This window comes from Apteryx rowi, unplaced genomic scaffold, assembly GCF_003343035.1.
Source record: "Apteryx rowi isolate R43461 unplaced genomic scaffold, aptRow1 scaffold_31, whole genome shotgun sequence".
In the NCBI taxonomy this organism is placed as follows: Eukaryota; Metazoa; Chordata; class Aves; order Apterygiformes; family Apterygidae; genus Apteryx; species Apteryx rowi.
In genome coordinates this window covers 2,670,919-2,696,286 of record NW_020449530.1, presented here as the reverse complement: position 1 = coordinate 2,696,286, position 25,368 = coordinate 2,670,919, and the positions used below count along the sequence as shown (strand labels likewise).

The window sequence follows — 25,368 nt, the reverse complement described above, 5'->3', positions numbered from 1 at the left end:
AACAACAACAAAAAAAAAACCCAACCCCAAAACAAGCATCAAACTCTGTGGATGCTTTTCTCAGCTGATTTAAAACACAGCAGGAACTCACTGGATGGTCTAGATGCTGATGTCCTTACTATATCTAAAATCATTAAGTAGAGTTTAGGTTGTACGTGGCGACTTTCTTTCTCAAWGACAGCTAATTTTAATGAAAGCTTATCAGTTGTTGCATGCTGCAAAAAAGTTGAAGGCCTTAAATTTAAGATTAATATTTTAATTGAAATATAAAGCAGTCTCTTCCAAAACGCAAGTGTTCTATACCCTTCCAATTTCCAGTTTTAGATTTCATTAACTGCCTAGTCTTAGAGACAGAATGGGGCAGTAGGCCTCTCTACAGTGTTTTAACTGTGACCTTCTAGTCAGAGGCTACTGACCATGTGTAGACTTCCTATCTTAGGAAAAAGTCATCCTAGGCATTTGAACCGTTCAGTGAACTATGGACTCGTAGAAAATTCTTTAACAGAAATTAAAGACCATCTCTGCTCTTCCCATTCATAATTTCAGAGTGCTTTCTTCCTGCTTTCTTTCATGAACAAATAGTTTGGGCTATTAGCAGTTTTCTGTTGGCAGCTCCTTGTTACATTCAGGTACATATTTTTTGCTGTTGCAGTCCACTTAAAGGGTCTAAAATCTTTGRATTATCTCTCAGCTAGCTTACTTTGCATGCTCATTAGGGCAAGCAGATTTAGCACTGAAATGATCCTGTACAAATGACAACATGGAAACTTCTTAGTTTGTTGAGCAAATCCACTGTAAATTCAAGACACAATGAATTTTACTTATGCAGAGTTCTGAAGTTCATCTGTACTGCTGAATGAAAATTAATTTGCTGGAGATGAAATGTCTTCTCTTTTTTTTTAATCTTAGTGATTGCTTGGCAACTGCTAGTCAAATAAATCTTCAAGGCCTATTTTGAGAAGTCTTTTGGCATTCTTGTATCTTCTTGTATTAGAAGAATCTTTCACAAGCATTTTGGCCTTGTATGAGTCCAAATGTGGTTAAGCCTGTTGTGTTGACTCCATGTCTCTTTGAGTATCACTCCCACAGTGTCATGGATTTAGGTGATATAAGGACATGCTCTTAGGCAATATGGCAGTTAGGGCAGTATGCAGGGGCAGCTCTATTGCTTCAAGCTAGTAGAAAGAAAAACCAGTAAAACCTGCTGCTAAATGGCTAATGCAAACTGATCAGTCTGTGGAATTAACTATTATGTACCTGTTCGAAATGTTGTAAACAAACGTATGTGGAATATCAGATAGGGTGTGTGTGTGTGTAACTGTTTACAAACAGCTGCTTTGCTAACTTGGCCTTCTTTCTTGGCTATAGCTACAGCTTCAAATTGGGTACAATGTACTGTACTGAAATTAGTCTTTGTAAGTCACCTTTTAAAATGAGATGCCCAATTAATTTCATTTAAAAGTGTAGTTCTTGTTGCATACTCTTTTCAGATCAGTTTTGCCAAACTGCAATGTGACAAAGTCCTCATGTTTCTTGCACACAAAAAGAATTGTGAATCGGCTGCTTTAAATATGACAAAGGCAAGATTTCGGTTGTTCAGTTGCTTGCTGATTATTTGTTCTTGGTCTTAAAATCCTCTTGCTCAACCTAACTTCTTCATTGGGCTTCTTGTGTAGCTTTGTTATCCCTTGGCTTAATTCTCATGGGATGATAATTTTGATGCTCTTGTGTTTACCAAGTAAACAGCTGTGACCATTTTAGATGTTACATTTCTGATGGAGGCTACTGCCTGTGTAGCTGAGTTAGCAGAAAGGTGGACGCACCATCTGCTCTGCTGGCATATTGTAAATCTACCTTCTTGGATGATGAAAGCAGTATGTCGTACTGAACTTGGGCAAATCATGTATGATTTAGTTTTGCCAAGTCTGTTACCTGCTTATTAACACCTCTCTCCACTGAAGATTGCCAGGCAGCTGAGGGGATGTAACATTAAAACTGCTACAGCAAAATTAGCTATAGCGTATTTGACAGAGCTCAAAATTATCATGCGGTCATCATTTGTAAATGAAGTTAATTCATTAAAGGAAGGGGTACTTTATTTGTGGGCTTTTGGGGGGTAATATTTTATTACAAGATTGTCATAATGTAGGATGGTAAAATAAAAATATAAAATGGGGATTTGATATTGGCAAAGTTCTGCATCTTTTTTTGGGTACTAAGATTCCAATCTAATTATGCACTCTGGCAAGTTAAAACCCTGTTAGGTGGGTTATCTTATTGCTACTTGTTAGTCATATTTAAGTGCTTAATGCTACAATAATAAAATGTTAGGAAGCGTTTAGTACAAAACAAACAGATTCTCATTCGAAGTGATTCTGCCATCTCACTTGAGTGCTAACTCCTTCCGGTTGTTTCTGGCATTCTGGTTATGATGTCTCCCAGGTGTAAAAGTATGTCTTGACTGGATGTTGAAGTGACCATCACACAGGGATGTACAGGAGAAATTGGTAACCAATAATACTCTTGGATTAGGGCTCAGATTGACAGGTTGCCATCAATTATTTTTCTGGAAGTTTAATTAATCTTTAACATCCTGAGTTAAATTTACCCCAAATCCTTTTTGCAGTGTTATAAGTGCAAAATTTAGTTACTCTTCTTCTGAGAAGGTAACATGGCTTATGGTTTTCTGGGGGAATTATGTATTTCTGATTGCCGTGACAGAAAGCATGGCATTTAAATCTGTCTGGTCTAGTTTCTTTTACAAGTAAAGGTACAGACCCATTGCTAATAGTATTTTGGACATGTTAGTTTAAGCAAGGGAGTCAACATAACCATTGCGAGTACTGCTGCCCTCTTTGCAACCTGTCTGAAGTAGGTTGCTGCTTGAGTTCTCCTTGCTTACTATTGCTCCTGCAGCCGCACCAGTGCGTAATGTTTTAATGAAATCTAGCCCAGTCAATTTGAAATGAGTCTTGTACCCACAAAAAATTGAGGATTGTAGAATGCCTGTGATAAATAGTTTACTTTTAAATGGTATTAACATTACAGCATTTGCAACATTGTAAAAAAAAAAAAAATTATAAAACACCCTTGTGCTTTTGTGAATTTATTGTTGTGCTGGAGTTCACTTTGTCACCTTTCAAAGACAGATGTTTAACTTGTGTTAGGATACAAAAGCATTAGTGGTCATGAGATGAGAACTCATTGTCCAGCAATGTAAAAGCCTATACAGATAGTCCTGTGGGAGTTTGGGCATACATAAAGGCAATCTTAGCTATTTCTAAACAGCTAGTCCTAGCTGTTTAGTAGCTTTTAGACATACTTTTCTTCTAGCCAACTCTTGTAATCTTCTTTTTAACTTTGGTTTAGTTATATAAACTGTTTGTCTTTCAGAGCCAACGTATTATCAGCCAAGCCGAAGCCACAAGAGGAAGCAAGAGTATTTGAGAAGGCTCCCAGCATCTCATGAATGAACTAACGGAACTCGATAATGCTGGTTCTCCAGAGCCAGGTCTACGGCTCAGGAAAGGACACATGCCTAGCACTGCAACACAGTCAGATATTGAAGAGGACAGCTCTGAGCAGAGGTTTCTTCTAGTGGAGCCACCTCTGTCTTCTGACCAGGAAAATGTAAGTTATGATCATCTGTTAAGTTTGCTGGGATAAATGAAATTTAAGTGCTTCAGTGCTTGAAATAAGTTCCAGAAATGTGAACCAAGAGCCTGCAACCATTTTGCATCTATGGCTAAATAATTATAATAAAACCAGGAAATTGTCAGAAATATTCAGTTAAATATATGGGAACTTGGGTGGCAAGACTGGGCATAAGTGTAACCTTACCAGCTTTGTGTTTTGTATTTCCTCCCTAAAGAAATGGAGTTTGTACTGTCATTCTTCTCTGTGGAGACAGTGTTCATATCAAGCTTTTTGTGCTCTAGCTGCCAATTAGGTATAAGTGGAAGGAGAAGATACGCTGACTATGGTTTGAATATAATCTGAACCTTGCCTGGTTGCTATTCTCTTGGAGAGCAGGAGAGAAAAATCTGCTTACTAACATTACTAGCAGAAGAATGACCATACTGGGTTAGACTAAATATCATTGCTCAATATCCTATCTCTGATAGTAGCCAATAACAGACTTGTAAGGAAGATTATAAGGACAGGGAATCATGTTGTGTTACTTCCCTAGGATCTCTCCCAGCCTTTAGCAATTGGTGGTTCAGGGATTTCCTGAGCCAGTGGCATTGTTTCTGAATTTTTGCTGCATGAGTGTTTGTAAACYTCAGCAGCCACAATATCCTGCGGAAGGGCATTCCACGACTTAATTAGGTGTTGTATAAAAGTAATGTCCAAGCATTGGACAAACGTACCCTCTAGTTGGAGAATTTCAGAACTGTAATTAATGCTTCTGCCAGGATATATACAGATGGATATCAGCACAGTTAAGTGGAAGAGGCATTCAGCTTAGACTCACCATTACAGTAAACTCATTAAGCCGTGATAAATGTATCAGCTTAGTTAAACAGCTCTGTGTTCTTAGCCAGCAGCAAAAACACGCTGATACTATGTAGCATAGCCTTCAGTGCAGAAGAGTAGGACTGTTGCTGTAACTGCGTTTGCCACAGGTTCTGGGTGTGTGCATGGACCATTACTATAGCTCAGCTAACACAATAGCCTTTGGTAAGCCGTCTTAACTTTATTTGTTTGAGCCCTTACTGAATTTAGCTTCAAGTGTCCTTGTAATGAGAAGTCAAAACAGGTATTCATGGCTAAGAAGCCAAGTCGATGGAAGTTGTACGCAGCTATGAGCTTCTACAGGACGTTCTCAGCACCATAATAGGAAATGCATTCAGTCTCTTTCTTTGCATTATGTGGAAAGTCCTAATGTGTGTGTATAACTTGTGCAAAGTGTTAGTGGCTGAATCTGCAAAGGTCAGATAAAAGTTTGAGTTGCACTAGCAGATAGTTTTAACATATGTACATTTAATCTGACAATGTGTTTGGTGTCATCTATTTTAAAGGGCTTTCTCTGCCCTATGTGGCTTCCTGTTTTCTTGACTTTTTTTTCAGCCTAATCTTTACTCCTGTATCTTCTTTATGTTTTCTTGTTTTTAATACTGTGGTATTATTAGTTTTTCCCCTCTTAAGAAATTGGATGCTTGATRCCTCAGATGGAGCATCCCAAAACTCTGTGCTGTCAAATGCACTAATGTTAGCTTGCCAAATGGCCTTTATTTTTGTGACATACTGCAGTATTCTAAATAATCTGGAAAACACATTACGCTATATGTCTTCCTCTGTCTTGTATAAGTCTGAGCACATCTGTTACTCAAATACATTGACATGCAAGCTAGGATTTACTCTCTGCTCTACTGTACATTATGGTTATGTGAAACACTCTCAGTAGAAATGACTTATTAGTTCAAAAGCATGATTTTCCTCTGGTCTTGAAGAGGCTCTTATTAGATAACGGTAATGCAAGGTTATTGCTGTTCTGTAGGTGGAAATAGTACCCAGGCATACAGGCTAAATATAGCCTTATAAAAGGACTTAAGTGGTGCCCACTGTATTAGTAATTTATTRGTCAAATGCAACCTCTTTGAAGCAAAAAGTAACAACCCAGGAACTTATATGTTGGAGAAGCAAAGTGGATAAGAGCTGTGAAATGTCTTCATCAGAACATCCATGATAGTCTAATAAGCTTTTTAGATGCTTCTGCTTATGACAAGCTAATGGTATTGACTTTCTTGAATATCATCATGTAAAGGTATCCTAATAGTTATGATACTTCCATAAAACTTATTGGGCTTAAGGCTTGAGGCATTAGTGTAAAAGCTTATATTTTTGTCCTGTGATAAAATTACATTGTTCTTTTTTCATGGTGCCTGCATACAAATACTTGATCATACTAACTTATTTATATCCTTGCAACTTTTTTTAATATATCAAATCTGCCCCAAACTTTCCTTCATGAGATTCCTTTTCCTCTGCCTACTTGTGTATTGACTTCCTACTTCTCTTGTAGGAGGTACCTGTCTGATTTTGTGGTGGGAAGAAGATTGGGCAAGTTGCATAATCTTTTCTTCCTTTTTACAACTTTAAATTTTTTCCTTTTTCTGGGTTACCTGTTAYGTGCTGGCAAAGCACTTTTAAGCAGGTGTTTCTCTCCTGTAGCATGCTGGATTATCTGGCCTTCCTGACAGCATCTTTTCTCCTTTTCTAGTGTCTCAACTGCTTTTGTAATTCAGGCAGTGTCATAGCTCCTAAAGAAATCCCTCTTATTGTGGCTTTGTTAAGCTGATACAAACAAATGCCTGTGACTTTTTGTAACCTGATGAATGGGTTCTTTATGCTGCCCTAAAAACCTGTGCTTGACTCTTTCCTTTTCTACTTTAATCTGTCAGTGACAGGAGGTGAACAAAAGAACCATTTTCTTTGCCTTTATTCCAACCATCAGACTCATGTTCTTGAATTGTGTTTCCTTTTTTGTAGTTGAGCTGCACTGTGCAGTTGGCCTTTCTGTGCCACACAAGACTCCATGAAGTGGGGGCCTGTTGGTCTGAAGGGTTTGATACCCTGTAGCAGGGGTTTGGGAGGAGGTATGCATAGTGCTCAAGTCATCTGAGTGGATAGAAGAAAACTTGGCAAATATTCAGCTGGATCACTTCTCGGGGGGCATGGGCTTTCACTTCAGGTGGAACTTGACCTCTGACAAACTTCTTGCTACTTGCATGCAGCTAGAGTCTTTTCAGGGCATAAATACCAAAATAGCTTGAAGGAGGGGGAGAGAAGGGCATAACAGACTTCCAGATATAAAAGTGTAAGAATAATTGGAAGGTGAGTAAATCACTCAGGGTTCTTAGCTGGGATCATAGAACTTGCTCAAAGCCTTTTCTGTTACAGAACTGTGCGTGTATTATCTATATGGACTACAAAAACAGCTTTCACAAAAATGTGCATGTAAATTTATGGAACAGTTGACTTGTCTCTATGGTGGATGCTGTTTGAATGAAAAATACTCAGTTAAAGTTTGCAGGTCAAAGCTCGAAATTTAAGCCTTAAAAGTAGTCTCCCTGGAACTGATATTTGGAAATTCTGACTGTCTTTTTAACTTTTTTCCTTTTTATAGATCTACTTGCAAGCTTCTTGCCAGTTTGAAACCATTAAGCTTTATTCCATCTAGCATTTTACTAATGGTAGTTGGACTTTTGGTTAAAAACTTGCTTCTGCATTTGCCTTCCTCCTGCATTGCATTATAGACTTTGGTTGAGATTACCTTAGGAGTGAGTGTGGGAGAGGCCTGGCATAATAGAATTTGAGGTCTCATCAAAACATGTTTGCTTTTGTTTAAGCAGATTATATTCAAACTTTCTCACTCCCTAGATTTCCGTATCTGCTCTTACATTCCTCTATTTTTTCATTTCTTAGGAAAGAATGTTATTTCTTTGAAAGCAGGTGAATTGGCCTTTTTCCTTCAGGTCAAAAAAATCTTAACATCTGAATTTCTCCTTCATTTGCTGTTCTAGGCACTGGAAGTAGTGCATATTTGTTCTCAGACTACTAATTGCTGAAGCAAGTGCTTATCTTTCCCTATAATATGCCTTTTCTTGCACAGAAAAACATCTGTGGATATACAGAAGAGAATATCTGAATACTCCCGTTTAAACAGTATGAAGACACATGATGCGTCTATGGAGATGGTTTCCAGGCTCAACAGGCTTCAGTTGGTCAGATGCTGCCTGGTCATCCTTAACTGACAAAGACGCTAATGTGCCTAGTTTATTAACAGGCTTTTAGAGCTTGAATGTCTGTAGAAAAGAAAGAGCTTGGTGACCTAGTCAACCGTGAGTAGACAGTCTTCTGCCCAGAAGTCTGGTAACGTGGGAAAGGGCTGTGTCTGTCTCTGCCCTGTCTCCCAGAAAGCTCCTGGGAATTAGCAAGAAAGTTGCAGTAGGTTATGGCTTCTTGAGTTGCAGCTGGGTTTGACTGTCTCCATTTAAGTCTGGAAGCCATGTGAGAGGGGATGTGTTGGTACTCTGAGTTTGTTGCCTGCCAGCTGGTTTTGTAACCATTCCTTGCTGTGCTGTGTGGTGAAGCCAGGAGAGGGAGGGAGTGGTTTTGTTTAAAATTCACTGGTACAACTGTTTTCCTGGACAAAGGTTAGATTCCACAGTTCTTTTCTGTTGTTCTTATGGAGATCATATCTGCCTGATTTGGGCAGCAATGGGAAGGAAGTGACAGCCTTTCAGTCAGGGTGATATAGAATTGTACCAATGGGTTAACTTGCGTCTTCCTCCAACTCTTTTAAATTGCCTGACTTTGCTCTTATGTGAAGTTCAGCAATATTCTTTCTTTTCTCTCTCTCTCTCTCTCTCTCTTCCTCTGTTTTTTGTTTTTTTTGTGAGCACTTTTTTTCACAAGCCCAGAGCATTCTTTTTTCTTTGTTTTTTGCTGTCAGGATTAACAATGACAGAGAAAATGGCATGTGAAAATCTTCTGTGGCAGATGTAACTTACAGGCCTTTCTCCGAAGAGGGTACTGATGAGCACATACGGGCACTGAGGCCTTTGGTCTTTATCAAGTACTGAACATTGACAGAAAATCAGTAGTTGCTGCTGCTCAGATTCAACAAACCCTTTTCATCTGAAGACTTTTAACAAGGCAGCTAGTTCTAAAGGGTGTATTAGCAAGGTTGCTGAAGCCAAAATGTGACTTTCCTATGACTGTTTGCTAAACAAATGTTGAATGTTAGTGCTTGTTTCTTTAATGAGTGCCAGCAAGCAATCACCCATAACGAGTTGTATAAAACTGTTTCCAAGTGATGTATTAAATGGAGTGTAGCTTTTATAAAAAGGTGACCTACAAAGGAAAAATACTAAACTCCAAGAACCTTAAAGCACTTAACATTTTGACCAATAGGCTGCAAGGGTCTTTGGCACAGCACTAATAGAAGATTACTTTTTTTTCTTTTTTGGTCCCATGACAGCAAAAACAGCTTTGTGCACCTTTGTGCTTAAAGGATGGATGTAGTTAGCCTTTTGGCAACTGTGGTGTCTCTACATTTACAACCCTGTCAGATTAAGAGAGAATGTAAACTCTAAATAGCAAAGCTGTTTTAAAGTAACTTGGTATGTACAAGAGTTAAGGGAAGTCAGGGAAAGTCTTTAGGTGCTGTGCTTTTCCAGTTGATTGCTTATAACCCAAAGAACATAAGCTGAAGAAATTCTGAAAAATGTGCAACAGGCTTTTAGCAGAAATTGCATGGCACTGCCTGCCACTCCTTTCCCTTTACGAAAGACCAGTTGGTAAAAGGTCAGTTGACAGAATGGGCACACTGAAGTTGCTGAAAAAAGCAATCTGGCTAGTTGAAAAGGATGTTACAGGACTGTGAATAGAAAAGTAGCATTTTTATATAAAAGTCTTGAACATATCTTGGCCGTTTTGCTGAATGCTCTCGGGTTACTGAATCTGGCAGGCTGCCCCAAGAAACATTAAATGACTTGAATGTCATGTTAAACACTATTAATCATTCATCTAATGTGATCAAGATAAACAGAGCAAGAACTCCAAGTTCATGTCTAGACTTTGTGACTTCAGTTTAATATAGGGGATAACAGTGGTATTGTAAAYGAGGCAACATATGTTTTCTAACTTCTATTTTAAAAAGAGAGTTGTATATAAGTACTGAGTTGTATAATATCCCATGACTCAGGGTTAATCAAGACATTACTTTTTCTGAACAGTCCTGCCTGTGATACAAAGGTGTTTTCATACTGAGGCAAAGTTCTTTCTGGACATGGATCAAGAGGAGAATGAGAGAACATCTGTCAGCAGCTGAAGGAAGCAACGAGAACTTTAAAACAGATTCAGACTGAATCATGCTTTGAAAATTTCCATGACAGTAGCTTTAGGGCATCAGTGACATCTTGATAGTGATTTGGCATCACAAAGTTGAGCTTTGAGATGTGGGATTTTCTCAACGCCAGAAGTTAATACCATGTAGGTATGTGCACTGTGAGTTAGACCCTTGAGTAATTGAATGATGACTTTGCCCAAAAGGGAGCCTTATAGGCGAGTTCTGCCCTTTCCTGGGTTTAGGTGACTCGTATTACAGTTACTAGTGKTTACTAGTTAACACATGCCCTTCTGGTCCTGCTTCAAATACCATACAACCAAYGGAAGTTACGGAATTTCTGAAAGAGCAGTCCTGAAAGCTGCTGAAAGTTTTGAGAATACAGCAGCCCATGGAAGTGTGTATTACTTTAACTTTCCTTAATCCATGCCTGCTAGGGTTCTTAGGCTCCTTTCTAGCTGGCTGACATTGCAAAAAGGGAGACTGGAGGTCATTTGGCATCCAGCTGATGTGTACCTAAAGGAAGCTTGTTTTTGAAAATGGTCCACAGAAAGTAGTCTGCAACAGAGCTCAGTAAAACAGGTGCTGATGCTCTCTTTGTTTCTAGCTTATGCTCCTTAAATCTCTTGGTGATCTGATTCARCTTGATTATGTAAAGGGAAGCTGAGACAGCAAAAATGTAAGTAACTTCAGCCAGATTAGCGGGTTGGATCAGCTAATCAGTCCAAGGGTCAGAGTGCCAGAAGCAGTATGACAAAAGATAGGGGTGAGGAAGACAGGACCACTTTTGGTACAGTAAGCTTTATAGGTTGCTTTATTAAGTATGATTTCTGTTTCAGTTTGCACATTGTAATGAACACAACACAGGTAGATGAATATTTTCTGGTGAAATGGCAGTCTAAAGCAATGAACAGCAGCTTCTTTGTTGCCTGTACAAGATCATAATCATGTGCAAACTCGAAGTAAGCTTTCTCTAAACCTTTAAACTGACTTGAAGGAACTACACTTGTAGCTTTTGAAGTCCAAATAATACAGCTTTCTCAGAAGTGGGCAAAGAGTTTCTGAAATCTCGTTCTACTATTGTGGCTTGACTTCTGGCAGGCTTTTCCCTAGTAACTGTATTAATAAACAGTATACATGCTAAGAGACTTGAAAGTGATCACACAGATGTTAACCTGTTTGAGAAGGATAAGCTGTTGTAGTAGACAAGTGTATTGAATTTACTAGAGCAAGTTTTGTTGTAGTTTTGTTGCTTGTCGCAAGCTTTTTTGCTATGTGATCTGATTTTTTTTTTTTTTTTGGATGGCATTCAGGCAACAAATTCTTATATTAAGTGTAAACACATTCAATGGCTTCTGTGCCATTGCTATAGAAGAATGAGATTTTAATGTTAAAATAAACTTACTAAAACCAGAATATGTAGGACAGTGTGCAATTGGGCTCTTACAGAAAGGTTTCTTGCTCTTGTTTGCTCCACTGCTTTAAGTCATGGTTTTATCACTGAGCCTTTTTCATCCCCACCAAAGGATTCTCTGAAATTCCTTTTTAGAACAAGATCTATCTCTGGAAGTGTATTGCCTGGAATCCTGGACAAAAAGATGTAAACAAGTCTGCTTTCTTTTACCTTCTTGTCTATCGTTACTGTCACAGAAGGATCTGGAAAAACTTCCCAAAATAAAATGCATATGCTTAAACCAGTAGAACTATCTTCTTCTAACTATTGTCACTTGTCCTTCAAGTTTAGTTTATTTTCTGGTATGATTTATTCAATTCAGGATGCATTTATACATCTGTTCYGTATTTTATATATCGTTAGGTATCCATGCTTTTGTTGGTAGTTTTTGCATTTTATGAATCTGCAAAGGCGGTAAGTTGAAAATTGGAAGGATTAAGTTTCCACAGAATTAGGTATCCAGCCCCTCTAGGGTGCAAGTATGTAGGAGCCAGGATTTCTGGTTTGTGTGAAAGACTGGCTCTAGGCATTGCTACATATGTGCAGCAGAAGAATGGCAGATGATGATGATCTAAGTTTGCTTGTTGCAAGTGAATGAGGGGTTTCATTTCAAAATCAAGTATTTCTAAATGCCCTAAGGACTTCTCAGAATTATTTATTCAAAGTTTTAGATGGGGGGAGAAAAAGCAGTTGAGTAAATCAGACAACACAAAAGAGCATCTGAAATATTAGTTGAGTGGAAATCCTTTGAGCCAACAGTCTGGAAAGTACAAAGGCAAAAACTACTTCTGGAAGTACTTGGTTCAGGATGTAGGATACTGCATTAAAAGTGGGAGTATTTGAGTTTTGTTCTGGGCTCTCATTTCTTGCACTGTCATAGACAAGTGGAACTATTTCCCCTCTGTTTCCCCAGAATGGGCAGAATTTAGAAACAGTTGAAAACGGATCCTAAAGMACATGGTTGCTTATGTTGTTATGTTCTAGAAGTATTTTTGAATTACTGGTGTAATCAACCAAAGAAGAGAGAATATGGTGATCCAAAGATAAAAAGGAACTTGTCACAGTGGAAACTTTACAATAACAATATGCYTTCTGAACAGAAAAGTGGTAGCTTTTTTTCTTCAGTGATTTTCTGAAGAATTTGAAGCTGAGTAGGCTCCTTCAGGTTTCCAAATGAAAAATGGTATTGGTGTTGCACTACAACTATATATTTCCAGCTTCCAACAGGCATAGTTTACTGTTCTTTAATGGGATATCAGAGGAAGGAGTTGAGAGAGGACAGATGTTCCAGCATGGACCTCCTTTTTCCTCCTTAGCAGGAGCTTTAGTTTTTTCCTTGAATGCTAATTTTGCAGCTTAATAGCAGGAAGGAGATAGTAAAATCAGTTCCATTTTCTGGCAGTAATCTGGACTGTATATATGATACGAATTCCTTTTATCACTAAAAGAAGCTCAGTAATGATTTGTTTGTAGGCACTTTGCCAAAATGCAAACATTTTGGACTAACTCATAAATAGCAGTGCTCTTCAAGCCCCGTGGTCTGTTCAAATTAAGCCTTCTCATCGTTCTAGAAATGGGAGTATGTGGGGAGAGGGAAATGGTCATTTTCTGGCTTTGAGTCACTGGGCAGACTACAATGAATACAGGCTTTGATTCAGTGAAAGACCTTTTTTCCTTCAGTCTACCCAGTTTTGTGAGCTGATGGTTACTAACTTGACTGCCCCATTCAGCTGGTCATAGTGTGGTGCTGGGGCAAGGGGTGGCTAAAAGGCAGAGCAGTGCATCTTATATCAGGTGCTTTGGAACTTAAGTATCAGCTTTGCCTTTCTGTAGGGCATGATCTTGGAAACTGAAGACTTCTTTGATTTGTAAGTGCGTGCAGATTATCATGATGAGTGTCTCATCTAGACCTTAAGTGAATTATAAATAATATTGAAAACTGAGAATCCTAAAGTAGAGATCCATTAGTAGAGGAAGCCAGTAAAATTGATAGTGTGGGAAATATGTCATTAAATGTTTTTGAATGAGAATGAAACCAAATTTATTATACATGTTACTTTCTAGTCCACAGGACATGCATGTATATTAAAAGAATGTTAAACCTATTAACATATCTGTGTTGCCTGATGCCTTTCTCAATAGAACAAAGATTTAAGGGGACCTCTTCAAAAGCTGAAGTTGCAGGGGGCTGCTACAACCCTTGGATGTATAAATAAGTACTAGCACATCATTCCTCCCTCTCCAAAAAAGACTGAAGAATCTAGGTAGTTGACTGTAAATTTGAGGTCTCCTTTTATTTATTAAATAAGAGTTTTAAGGAGCTTTTTCAGATAGCTTATTGATGGAAATAGTTAACAAGGCCTTACTCCTAAGGAGAGAGCTGTAAATGTGGGACATGTAGCAAGATCCGATTTCTGATGCAAAACTCAAACAGGATGTTATTAATTTGAACATTCCTGTTAATTTATTAATAAAGTGTATGAGGTTATATATTAGATTCTCAGTCACTGTAAACTGAATTACTGATAATTAATCTTGATATAAAGTTGTTAACCTTGATATGGGAATAGGAGGAAGAAAGTGTCATGGCTTGTGGTGTGGAGGAGGCCAGTCTGCAAATGGATTGTGGGGTTTTCTTGGTTTGGTCACGAGGTATGTGGCGGCTTTCTGTGTCAAGCTTGAAGGGTGCAAAAGGCTCATTCTCTCCTTTCTTGCTTTCTCAAGCTTGTTTACCTTGGAAGCTGAAGCATTAAATGGAGTTACTGATGGGCTGTGAGCATTGTAGTAAGCAAAGAGGAATATAGACACCTCCCCCACCCCCAGAATCACAGAATGGTCGAGGTTGGAAGGGACCTCTGCAGAACATCTAGTCCACCGTCCCGTCCCCCCCACCCTGCTCAAACAGGGTCACCTAGAGCACATTGCACAGGATTGCATCCAGGTGGGTTTTGAATATCTCCAGAGAAGGAGACTCCACAACCTCTCTGGGCAACCTGTTCCAGTGCTCAGTCACCCTCACAGTGAAGAAGTTTTTCCTCATGTTCAGATGGAACTGTCTGTGTTTCAGTTTGTGCCCRTTGCCTCGCGTCCTGTCGCTGGGCACCACTGAAAAGAGTCTGGTCCCATCCTCTTGACACCCTCCCTTCAGATACTTATAGACATTAATAGGATCCCCCCATTAGTCTTCTCTTCTCCAGGCTGAACAGGCCCAGCTCTCTCTGCCTTTCCTCACAGGGGAGATGCGCCAGTCCCTTCATCATCTTCGTAGCCCTCTGCTGGACTCTCTCCAGTAGCTCCATGTCTCTCTTGTATTGGGGAGCCCAGAACTGGACACAGCACTCCAGATGCGGCCTCACGAGGGCTGAGTAGAGGGGGAGAATCACCTCCCTCGACCTGCTGGCAACGCTCTGCCTCATGCAACCCAGGAATGCAATCCCCTTTTTTTTTCTAATGCAAAGATAGAATGTATCGTATGTAGATTACTCACATGGTGTTACTTAAATGGGAAGTCAACATAGTGTAGAAAATTGCCACACCTAGTGACTCTTTCCTATATAATTGCTAGTGATACATATATCAACTGAAAATCCAGACTTTTTTTTTTCTTTTTTCCTCCCCCTCCATTGCTCTCAATAGGCCTTGGGGATATGGATGTTTCTCTTTGAATTTTGTTTAAAACTCTCTGGTGTCTGTTAACTGCTTTCTAACTGGAAGAAGTATCATACTAGTTTTTGGAATATGTTGAAAGTCAAATAGAGATGAATAAATGTCTTTTATCGGATTATGAGGCAAACAGAAGTGTCAGTTAAACAGAATAGAACTCCAGTTTTGAACTGAAATTTGAGATGAAGCAATTATAACTAGGTTGATGGATTCCTGCCCTTGGCTTGCTTTTTCTTACCTTAAAATGCCAGATATATTATAGTGGCATTAAGGCAGAGGTAGTGGCATTGAAACATAAAATAGGAATTAATCTATCCCTAGAGGTGGATAGGCTACAGGCTTTAATGATGAGAACACCACTACTTTCTTCCAAACTTTGGGAAAACAAGTGCAAACTGTATAATACTTTGATATGTGAGTTGTTCTGAGATATCTGAGAATGTAAAATAAATATTAATATCTTTCTTCATTATTTTGGATTCCTTCCTCAGCACAGTACAAGGGAAGAAGACTTCTTTATTTGTCAGGACCTCAAATAATCATAGTTTTGTATGTTAAATGTTGCCTTTCTCTGTCTATCTTCCTACAAAATATTTTCTCTTTTTTCCCCCTCCTTCTCTCCAGAGTTCTGAGGATAATAACCACAATAATGAATTGCCTCAAGAAGATGAAGGATTTATGGGTATGTCACCTCTTCTACAAGCCCACCATGCTATGGAGAGAATGGAAGAATTTGTATGTAAGGTAAGAGCATGTAAAAAAGAAATGAAAATCTACCCAAGTAGTTTCCTTGTTTAGGAAGTTCAGATGACCAACAAACAGCCACTGCAGTGCTAATGTGGGGAAGAGCAGGTACACACCATCCCTGAATGGGCATCTCTTGTTGTAACCACTAACATTACAGCTTTTTGGGATCCCGGTCTGCCATAAATGAATAAATTGTAAAGCAGGGAACAATAGGGGTTACAAACTGAAGCAGCAACTCTAAAGCTGATCATGCAACTGATGAGCCTCTGAGAAACACCTGTGACTGGGAGGCAGAATAAATGCTTTCTGCCTGCAGCATTTCTGGTTCAAGGCACTTTATTTTACAAGGCCAATTTTTCCCAGGCTTCTTCAGACTTGCAAATATTTTTGCTTTCACAGCACCATTTGTATCCATTGTAGAATTAGCTTTGTCTGTTACTCAAATAGGGGGGGAGAAAAAAGATTCTATAGAAAGTATATTTAAGTAAATCCATTGTAGATTTTGTAAATGTTGTTGACCTTGTCTCAGTTTTTGCTACACTTTGAAGTCATGGTCTCTGGCCCCTCTTTTTTGGTGAAAGAGTTTTGCCCCTTCATACACTTGGTCCTGCTGGTTTTATGAACTATTGTTTGATGTTTTTACAGAGGGACCCTAGTTACTAGGTGTTTGCATAGAAGAAAAAAACAAAAGAAACACACATTCTTCCCCTTTTTAGATGTTTGTAGTGTGGATTATGTAAAATGAATTCCCTTTTGCTGTTCAAAATTCAGATCTTTGGTTCATGAAGTAAACAAGTCAATTTTTTTTGTTGAATGCATTTTTGTTTGGTTTTGGAGCATCCTGTCTTTAACTGGGATGGTTATTCTGATTAGTTTTGTTTTCCTTCTGGAAAAGATTGAGCAGAAYTGATTAAAAACACTGTGGATTCTTGATGTTGAAACTGAAATAAGAATGTAGTTTTTAAACTTAGTGTTGCAGGATTCTTCAGGCTGGCTCCTGTATTACTAGCCAGATGGCAAATCCAAGGAACATTGCAGAAACGACACCGGTACATAAAGCACTTCTCTGATGCCCCTCTACTTGGCAATGCTGCTTCTGAAGCCAAACTGAAGATGACATGTATCTTATGTCACTGAAGCAGTGCTAAGAACAGCTGTGCACACTTTTTCATTTGGAATCAGCTGCAAGAATAGATGTGTGCACATGTTTTCTCTCGCCCGTGCTCTCATGCGTGCTCTCTTTCCCTTAAGAAAAAATCTGGCAGAATTGGGAGAGTTGTGGATCTGTTGCCTTAACTAATCTGTCATTTCTTGTTCTGGGCATGTGGGAGAATTCCGCCCCCCCCCCCCCAGGATAAGGGATTGGACACTTCTCACTGAACTCTCTTGCCCCTTCATGCTTTATAGCGTAAATTAGTGCTGATGGGTAGACTAGCTATAGGCTACTTTCTTCAAATAAATGGAAGGGATGATCTGTGAAAATCTGTATAACAGAATGTGCAACGAGATTAGATGCTTTCCCTTCATTAAGCAGCGAAAAGCCTGATAGCTTTCCCATTTAAATGAGATGTTGAAGTATTTCTTTCTGGTGCAGCTCAAGTTCATAATGATACGCTGAGTTGAATAGGGAAGAGTGACTTAAGCATTATATTTCAAGTGTAAAGCCTTTTTCCCAGAGATGTCTCATCGACCCATTTCTCTGTTCACTGCACTCACACGTTAACTTAGCAGTTTTACTAATTTGAATTTTCTGACTTTTGCCATACATTAATGGAACTCAATTGCCTGTGTTTAACCAAACTCTTCTAACCTCCAGGTGTGGGAGGGCCGATGGAGAGTCATTCCCCATGATGTTCTGCCTGACTGGCTAAAGGACAATGACTACTTGTTGCACGGGCACAGACCACCCATGCCTTCGTTCCGGGCTTGTTTCAAGAGTATCTTCAGAATACACACAGAGACGGGTAACATCTGGACGCATCTTCTAGGTATTTTCAATTTGCTTTAATGGTTATTAGTCTCATGACTCTCTTTGAGAGCAAGATAGGAAGGAGTAGGGGGTAGTAAGCATTATCCTTCCATTAGTAACCTGTTAGATTGACTTGCTGTTCCTCTCAATTTTCTCCCATCAAGGCTGGATGGGACTTTAATTGTGACATTCAACTTCCTGATGGTTAATAAAATACCAATAGATATTCTCTATTCTGAAGTCCTGTAAGTGTTAACTGAATTCACGTGTCTGGCCACAGGTACACGCCTATGTTGCAACTTGTTTGAACGTTATTCAACTTGCAAGGAACTTTGAAGGGAAGGGGGTTTTCTGAGCTTCAGAAAAGACCTATGTCCTTCTCCATTCACATTTTGCAACAGTTTGTTTTGTTTTTGTTTTTTCATAATTTGGGAATGTCCAGCCAATTGTCAGGCGTCTTGCAAAACAAGTAAAAATATAGAGTCCATGCGGGTCTGTATTGCTTCAGTCTGAGACAGAAATGTGGTTGCCTGAATGAAGTAGGGCAGTGCTTTATTCAGTATGAGTGCCATTAGTTGTCATGCAATTCCTGTGTTTAGTACTCCCATACTTTAAAAAAAAAAAAAAAAAAAAAAAAAAGCTTTCAGTTTGCATGAACTTGACACCTTTTTGCCTTATTGTTTTTCAGGATGTGTGTTCTTCCTGTGTCTGGGAATCTTCTACATGTTCCGGCCAAACATGTCCTTTGTAGCACCTGTGCAGGAGAAAGTGGTTGTTGGATTGTTCTTTCTGGGAGCCATACTTTGCCTCTCCTTCTCATGGCTCTTCCACACAGTTTATTGCCACTCGGAAGGTGTTTCTCGGCTCTTCTCCAAGTAAGTGTCTAGCAGACAGGGTAGGCCCCATAGGAGACATTTGAGAAAACAGAGTTGGGACTCCTACCTGGAGCCCCGGTGTAGTTCATTAGATGACTGCATGTATTTTGGAACAGAATCAAGTGGAGATTCAAAGCAGTTTCTTCTAGTCATTGTTTGTTGCAGCATGGTTGTTTTTGTGCTGCTGTTTTAGTCTTGAAACTATTCTTTACCACTGTTTGGCAGGCATGTGCATATATATTACTGCTGTAAGTAATATACCTAGAGCTTAGTTACAGGATTTTGAATTTTTAATGTGACTGTCACTCACTTCTGTCATTTCAAATTATTTTGGGTAACTTTGAATCTTAAATTTTCTTACATAAAACAGCTTAACCATGTATATCTAGATGTCTTTTTAGTTTTTTGTTCTTGTTGTTGCCATCGTTGTTATTTTACTAAGCATTCTGCTTTGGCTAGATGCTAAATACCCTGTATTTCCTAAGACTGCTCAACCTAGGATTGTGAAATCTGCAAGGCCATCTCTAAAGTAACCCAGTAATTAAAATCCTCTGCTGAAGATTTAACTTCATCTTCTCTTCCACGAACATTTTGTCAGGGAGTGGTAAAAAGCAGTGGCTGTGGGAATTTCTTTTCTTCACTAGTGTCTAGAAAAACAGCTTGGCTGAAAAATTGTGACGTTATTCCTCAATGGTCACTTAAGCTGATGCCTTCCTGACACGTACTTGTTGGACACAAAAGTGTTTGTGTTGGCTGTGCTCTCATAACATGCCGTGTGCCTTTTTTTGTGTGCTCAGAACGCTGTTTTCTCATTCAAAGGTTTATCTGAGGTTCCTTCAAAAGGTCTTGATCTAAAGGCTGCTATATATTCTTGCTGATGACTGTCCAAAAATGGCCTTACTAGTTGCCTATCAAGGTAATCCGTTACTGTAGTAGGGCATTGGTGGAAATTTGCAGTCAAGGAGTAAGTTGTGATAGTGAGAATAACTTCGTTTTGCACTGATAAGTAGGCCCTTGGTATAAGTACTGGAGAAGAGTGTTGGTATGAGAACTTCCTTAGTTTCATGTTTTAAATCAAATTGATTTTTTTTGTTCCACTCTAGGCTGGATTATTCTGGCATTGCACTTCTCATTATGGGCAGCTTTGTACCATGGCTGTACTACTCCTTCTATTGCAACCCGCAGCCTTGCTTCATCTACTTGATTGTGATTTGTGTCCTGGGCATTGCAGCCATAATTGTCTCACAGTGGGACATGTTTGCAACCCCTCAATACCGGGGTGTAAGGGCAGGTAAGACCTGAAGTTAATTGTTTTGCTGCTTGACTGTCTTCCCTCCTTCCTACTTATCACTTGAAAAAACAGTCCTGGGAAGAGTGTGCGTAATTTTACAGAACGCTAATATTCTTGAATTGGGAACTTGATGAGTGTTCTTTCAGCATTGATTATAGCCTCCTGGATGCACAAATAATGGCTAGCACAAGTCCTGGAAGTGCATTTCTGAAATGGTCAGTGACACATGTAATAGGAAAGATAGTACAGGGTATTTCTGGCATTATCTAGCAGTTTTGCTCTCTGGAAAATTTCTAGCATTATCGAGCAACTCTGCTCTCCAGAAAAGTGCTTGGTGTATGTATGCGTATATTCCTTGAACTGCTTGTTTTGTTTCTATAATACTAGGCTCAGACATTAGCAAATCATCTGAATGATTGAATTAATCTGAATGATTTGTCTACATAAAATACATATTTGAGACAGAGCCCAGCTTTTCTCCTCACGTGATCAAGGGATCCAAAATAGATTTTGCTAGAATCTAAGTGCATAAACCATATTCTCATATAGGGCAAATGAGCCTCAGATGCTACTCTTCTGTTTCCTAGGATTACTTGTGCACTATAATGGTAAATAATCTCCTTGTTGTCACTCCTTGTTGTCTTGCTCCTGAGAGATTATGGTAAAGTGTGACATAGTTCATGTAGCCTCAGTGCCCTCTACAGTCCAAGAAATGTAACTAGCTCTATGTATATTAAAGCTGGCAGACAGTCATTAAACGAAATGTTTCAGTATCTGCAGGAATGTTTAATCAAGTAACTGGTATATCAAGGAATTCTCTCTGTATTCTTTAGCTTACTTTCCATTAAAGCTATCCTGGGGACCTCCAGCTTCAACAGTTGTCACCTTTCTGCTACTTTTGCAAACACAGAGTGAGCCCTCCATTGTTTTTATTTTGTTCTTTTTTCCCTTTGTCTCCCTTTACTGCTACTATGTTCAAACCTGACTCTCCCACTTTTTTTTTTTTAACCTCCTAGGAGTATTTCTAGGTCTGGGTCTTAGTGGGGTTATTCCCACCCTGCACTTTGTCATCTCTGAGGGGCTCCTGAAGGCAGCCACAATGGGGCAAATAGGCTGGCTGGCACTCATGGCATGCCTGTACATCACTGGTGCTGCACTATATGCTGCCCGCATCCCGGAGAGATTCTTCCCTGGCAAGTGTGATATCTGGGTGAGTGTACAAAATGACTGGGTGAGGAGACCAACATGAAAGACTGCTCCCCTTGAGGCTACAGGATGCTGTGCTGGTGTTTTCTTGCAAATATTGAACTGCTCCACTGGGAGCCTAGGTCTTAAGGGGCCAAACAACTGTGGGTTCTCCAAGCCCAGCTGTTCTGCTGCCTCTCTCATTGAGTTACCACAAGCTGATCTGAGGTAACTGCTGGTGTGCAAACTTACCTCAGCATGTGTACTTGGCAGCTTTAATAGATGGTGGCTTTTACTGATGGGTAAGCAACTAGGCATGTCTGTGTGTGTGTGTGAGGATCTTACAAGCCCATGCATTACCTTGGGAATCAATAGCCCATGGTTGCTTCCAGTGTGTTCTCTAGGATCCTCACCATGTCTGGCTCCTCATCTTGTATGTCCAGTGAAAATACTGGATAGAACTGATGAACTTTGGAGGGATCTCTGGTCCTGAAGAAGGGAAGGTGGAGTGGGCGAATGTGATGAGGAAAAGGGTTGTGAAGACTGGGTAGGGGAAACGTGGGGAACGTGAAGAAAGAAATGGGGTGGAATAAGACTAAAGATTAGAGGGGGGTGGGCATTTGGGAAAGATGTCAGGCCACTGTACTTCCATTAGACTAGTTTAAGGCACCTAAAGAAGACTTAAAATGGGGATGGTGCCTGGATTGAGTGGCTTCTGCACAGCACCAATTTGCCAGGTGAAGAAATACCAGAGGCATTATTGTTTAAATGGCCTAACAAAACCTTGTTATGATATTGAGCTAGTCTCCAAAAGCACTGGTGTGCCTCCAACTCTTTTTCCAAGCTTCCCATGGAGCCTGCAATGCACATTTACAGAAATTATTCAAGACCATTATCCACATTGGTATGTCTTTCCTCAAACAAGAGAATGCTTTGTCATGTAGCTCCCTCATGGCTTTTGTTCTGCTATACTATAATCATTAGCATCCTGAGCATTCATTCAGAACATCTGGTTCTTTCAGGGTTTTAATATAATATCACATTGTTTTTCTGCTCTGTTTCATTGTGACAGAGAAATAAAATAACAATGTTTTGAAAATCTACTTGATAAAACTCATGCCCATGACCAGAGCAGAGTTCATACCCATTCACTGTGTGACATAGCCCCTCTAATCATAAACTGCCAGTGAGTGTTGTGCCCATTAGTTGTTGAGGGACTAATTTAAAAAGTATGCTTTTTAAGCCTTTTGGCCAAAGCTCTAAAATTATCTTCATCTCTCACCAAAGATTTGCTGTAGCAATTGGGTAGCATTTGTTGATTGATCAGGTGATTAAGTTGACTGTGGAAAGGGTTGTGTGGAGAACTTGCTTCTTTCTTTTGCTAATGATAGGAGAGGGATAGGCTCAATACAGGATTTAAATAATTTTGCAGCTTGTGACTTGAGGTACTGCTSTGTGTTATTGTATACTTCAGCTGAATGAAAGGCTTTTTTTTGGAGGCAGGGCATCATTAGAACCCAAAATACCCTGGCTGAACGGAAGTATTTTGTTTTTCACAGTTCCACTCCCATCAGCTGTTTCACGTCTTTGTAGTGGCTGGTGCTTTTGTGCATTTCCACGGAGTTTCGAACCTTCAGGAGTTCCGTTTCACGGTTGGAGGAGGCTGCACAGAGGAAGAGGGAATGCAGTAAAACCAGTGTTCAGCCCAGGATAGTAACCAAAACAATACCGCAAGCGCGGTTGAAGCATACTGGCTAGCAAAATGAATACCTGAGAAGAATCCAAGTTTCAGCTGATGGAGCATGGAGCTTCATGGGGATTCTGACTAACCAAGATAAATTCTATACCTCAAGCAATGGAATGAATCAATTTGAAGACCAGGAAATTCTGAAGCCCTAATTTATTCTTGGGATCTACAGATTGAGCTACAGAGGACCCTTTCCAAATCGGCTTCTGTTCAATGCCATATTTATTTGTAGATGTTGGGAGGGATAGCTTAGCAGTTTCCTTTTTTCTTTTTCTTTCTTTTTTTTTTTAATCAAGGTTAAATTTATATCCTCTTGGAGGGTTTGGGATTTAATTTTAGATGCTCTTTTGGGAGAAAAAAGTTGTAAATAAGATTTCTAACTTTCTGTTTAAATAAAATTTATATAAATGTTTTAAACAATGGGTGGGGGGAGAAGGGGTTTTTGTAAAGAATGCAACATGCAAGTACCACACACTGTTTCAATTTTGCACAAAATAAATGACTGCGGGAGGACCAGGTAAAATTCCCAGGAGTGAGGTATGTTGTTCTGCAGATTTTTCSTGGTGGCCAACATGCCCTGGGCAGTGTGGGGTCCTGGCAGCACTTGGAGTAGGTTCAGTATGCGTGCATAAGAGTTGTGAAGGCTGGATTAATCAAGTTGTCATTCAGGTCACAGTGTTAACAAGTTTATTTACTCAAGTAACTCGAAAGGTACACCTGAGTCCTGCCCAAGTGTGTGGGACAACTGCCTTCCAAGCTTGCTTGGCCTGTATGGTTTTGGATAATGGAACCTACAGAAAGTTGTTTTGATTCTCACCACACGAATTGGAGCATGATGGGATAACTGTGTATGGAATGGCAAACAGACCGACTCCATCAGTGCCTGTCTACACCCAGAGGCCCCAGCTGAGTACATGGTGGCTGTCTGTGGGTCTGCCTGTTTTGTCTGAAAAAATGATGGTAATGCACTTGTTAAGATAGTTGAGCATGTGAGAGGAAACAGAGATGGGGTTGAGATAGACTGGAAAGAAGAAGCTGTGTGCTGCAAGACTTGGAGTTAGCGGTTACTGCAGACCTCAAGCACATTACCTTCTCATGTGTCCGGCTCTATATGCCAAGGGGGTTTGCAGGTTTTTCTTTTTAAAAGAAAAATTCACAATCAGCCCAATGTAGTTCATTTTGGTGTTTTTTTGTTTTTTTGTTTAAGGTCTGCTTCCCGTCTGTGCTTTAGCAATGGGATTGCTGGTATTTCTTAAACTCTAGAAGTAGAGTTCAGTTGGATTGCTGTGGAGCAGACACACCTCCTATATAAGGGGAGGCATATACCCTTCTCTTGTTTAAATTGATGTAGCTTGATCTTTGGAGCCCAGTCAGAAACCCGACTGAAGGAGAATCTTTGGAGTTGTTAGATGAAACTCGAACATTTTGTTTGTTATGGCACAGCTATTGCTTGGAGTGTTTAGTTGGAAATTCAGAGCAATTACCTCTTTTGTAGCTGAGTTGAACAGCTCATAAAATGCTTTAGTTCACAAAGCAGGAAGGTAAAGGGGTGTGTGTGTGTGTGTTTTTTTTTCTTTCCTTTTTTTTTCTTTAAGACTCCTGCAAGTTTAAATTTTCATCCTTCAAGAAAAAAATGTGGCTTGCAAAGATCTTCCAGTACCCTGGATATCGCTGAGTTTTTCAGGGAGTTACTTTGCATAATGGAGTCAAATAGAAGCAGAATGCCTTCCTAAAACTTACTGGATATTAAGACGTCACCCTGAATTGAATCTGTTTAAAGCCTTTGAAAGCAAGGCCAGCTTCAGAAAGAGGTGCTGCAGCGGTGGCTGTAAGCTGGAGGAATGTGTTCTCAGTCGGATCACTACACTGGATGCCAGTAGGCCAGAAGGAGAAGTTTATCATGAGTCTGTGTGGTACTAAAATGAAATAAAAAGCAGTATTAACTGGATGCGAGGACTAATGAGCACTGGCATCCCTGACAAAGATGTAAAGAGTTGCCTGACAGGAAATATGCTGTTATCTGAGAAAAGCATGGTACGTATCAGAAGCAGACTTGTCCGTAAGGCACTTTGGGATACCTCTGTATCAGTACCAGCAGAAGTGGCAGTCTCCATCCTGGATCATCCTACGCTCACTCCCTGAAGGGTGATTGTAACCTGGTCCTAACAGCACAGAACTATTACAAAGACACAGTACTCCACCTGCTATTCTTAACCCAGTCAGTCTCTCCCTTTGAGAAGTTTGTGTGTTCCAATAAAAACAACCTAGCTGTGCACTTTTCTGTAGCTCCTGCTGAGAACTCTTCCCAGGTTGGCACCTGAATGCCTTACTCTCAGCAGTTAGAGGCTTGCTTGCTCTGTGTGCAGGTTATTGCCATAGAATAGTTAGGACCTACAGCTTCTTTCCTTCCCCATTAAATAGTGGCCTTGTTCAGTATATTTCTTTTTAAAAATTGCTTACTGTTGGAAGCAATGAAGCACATTCTGGGGTTTTGATGGTTGGGGACTCTGGTGATGGTTCCATATAAGATGGGATCTTATTACTTGCTGTATTCTTAACTTCTGCTAATAAAAGAACCAAATGAA

General features: G+C 39.7%; 1 protein-coding gene across 5 annotated transcripts in view; it reads left to right on the top strand.

Annotated features, from left to right (window-relative positions):
* ADIPOR2 (adiponectin receptor 2) overlaps positions 1-25,368 on the top strand; it is a 43,139-nt gene extending 17,771 nt beyond the window's left edge. For 4 of the 5 annotated variants that reach the window (XM_026070349.1, XM_026070347.1, XM_026070348.1 and 1 more), the window contains 7 exons: positions 3,394-3,630; positions 15,594-15,713; positions 17,533-17,704; positions 18,374-18,560; positions 19,664-19,851; positions 20,868-21,061; positions 22,596-25,364. In XM_026070349.1, the coding sequence (XP_025926134.1) occupies positions 3,466-3,630; positions 15,594-15,713; positions 17,533-17,704; positions 18,374-18,560; positions 19,664-19,851; positions 20,868-21,061; positions 22,596-22,727 (1,158 nt within the window). In that variant the 5' untranslated portion in view covers positions 3,394-3,465 and the 3' untranslated portion in view covers positions 22,728-25,364. Of the gene's footprint in view, positions 1-3,393; positions 3,631-15,593; positions 15,714-17,532; positions 17,705-18,373; positions 18,561-19,663; positions 19,852-20,867; positions 21,062-22,595 lie in introns of all 5 variants that reach the window. The other variant, XM_026070345.1, reaches the window with a different exon arrangement.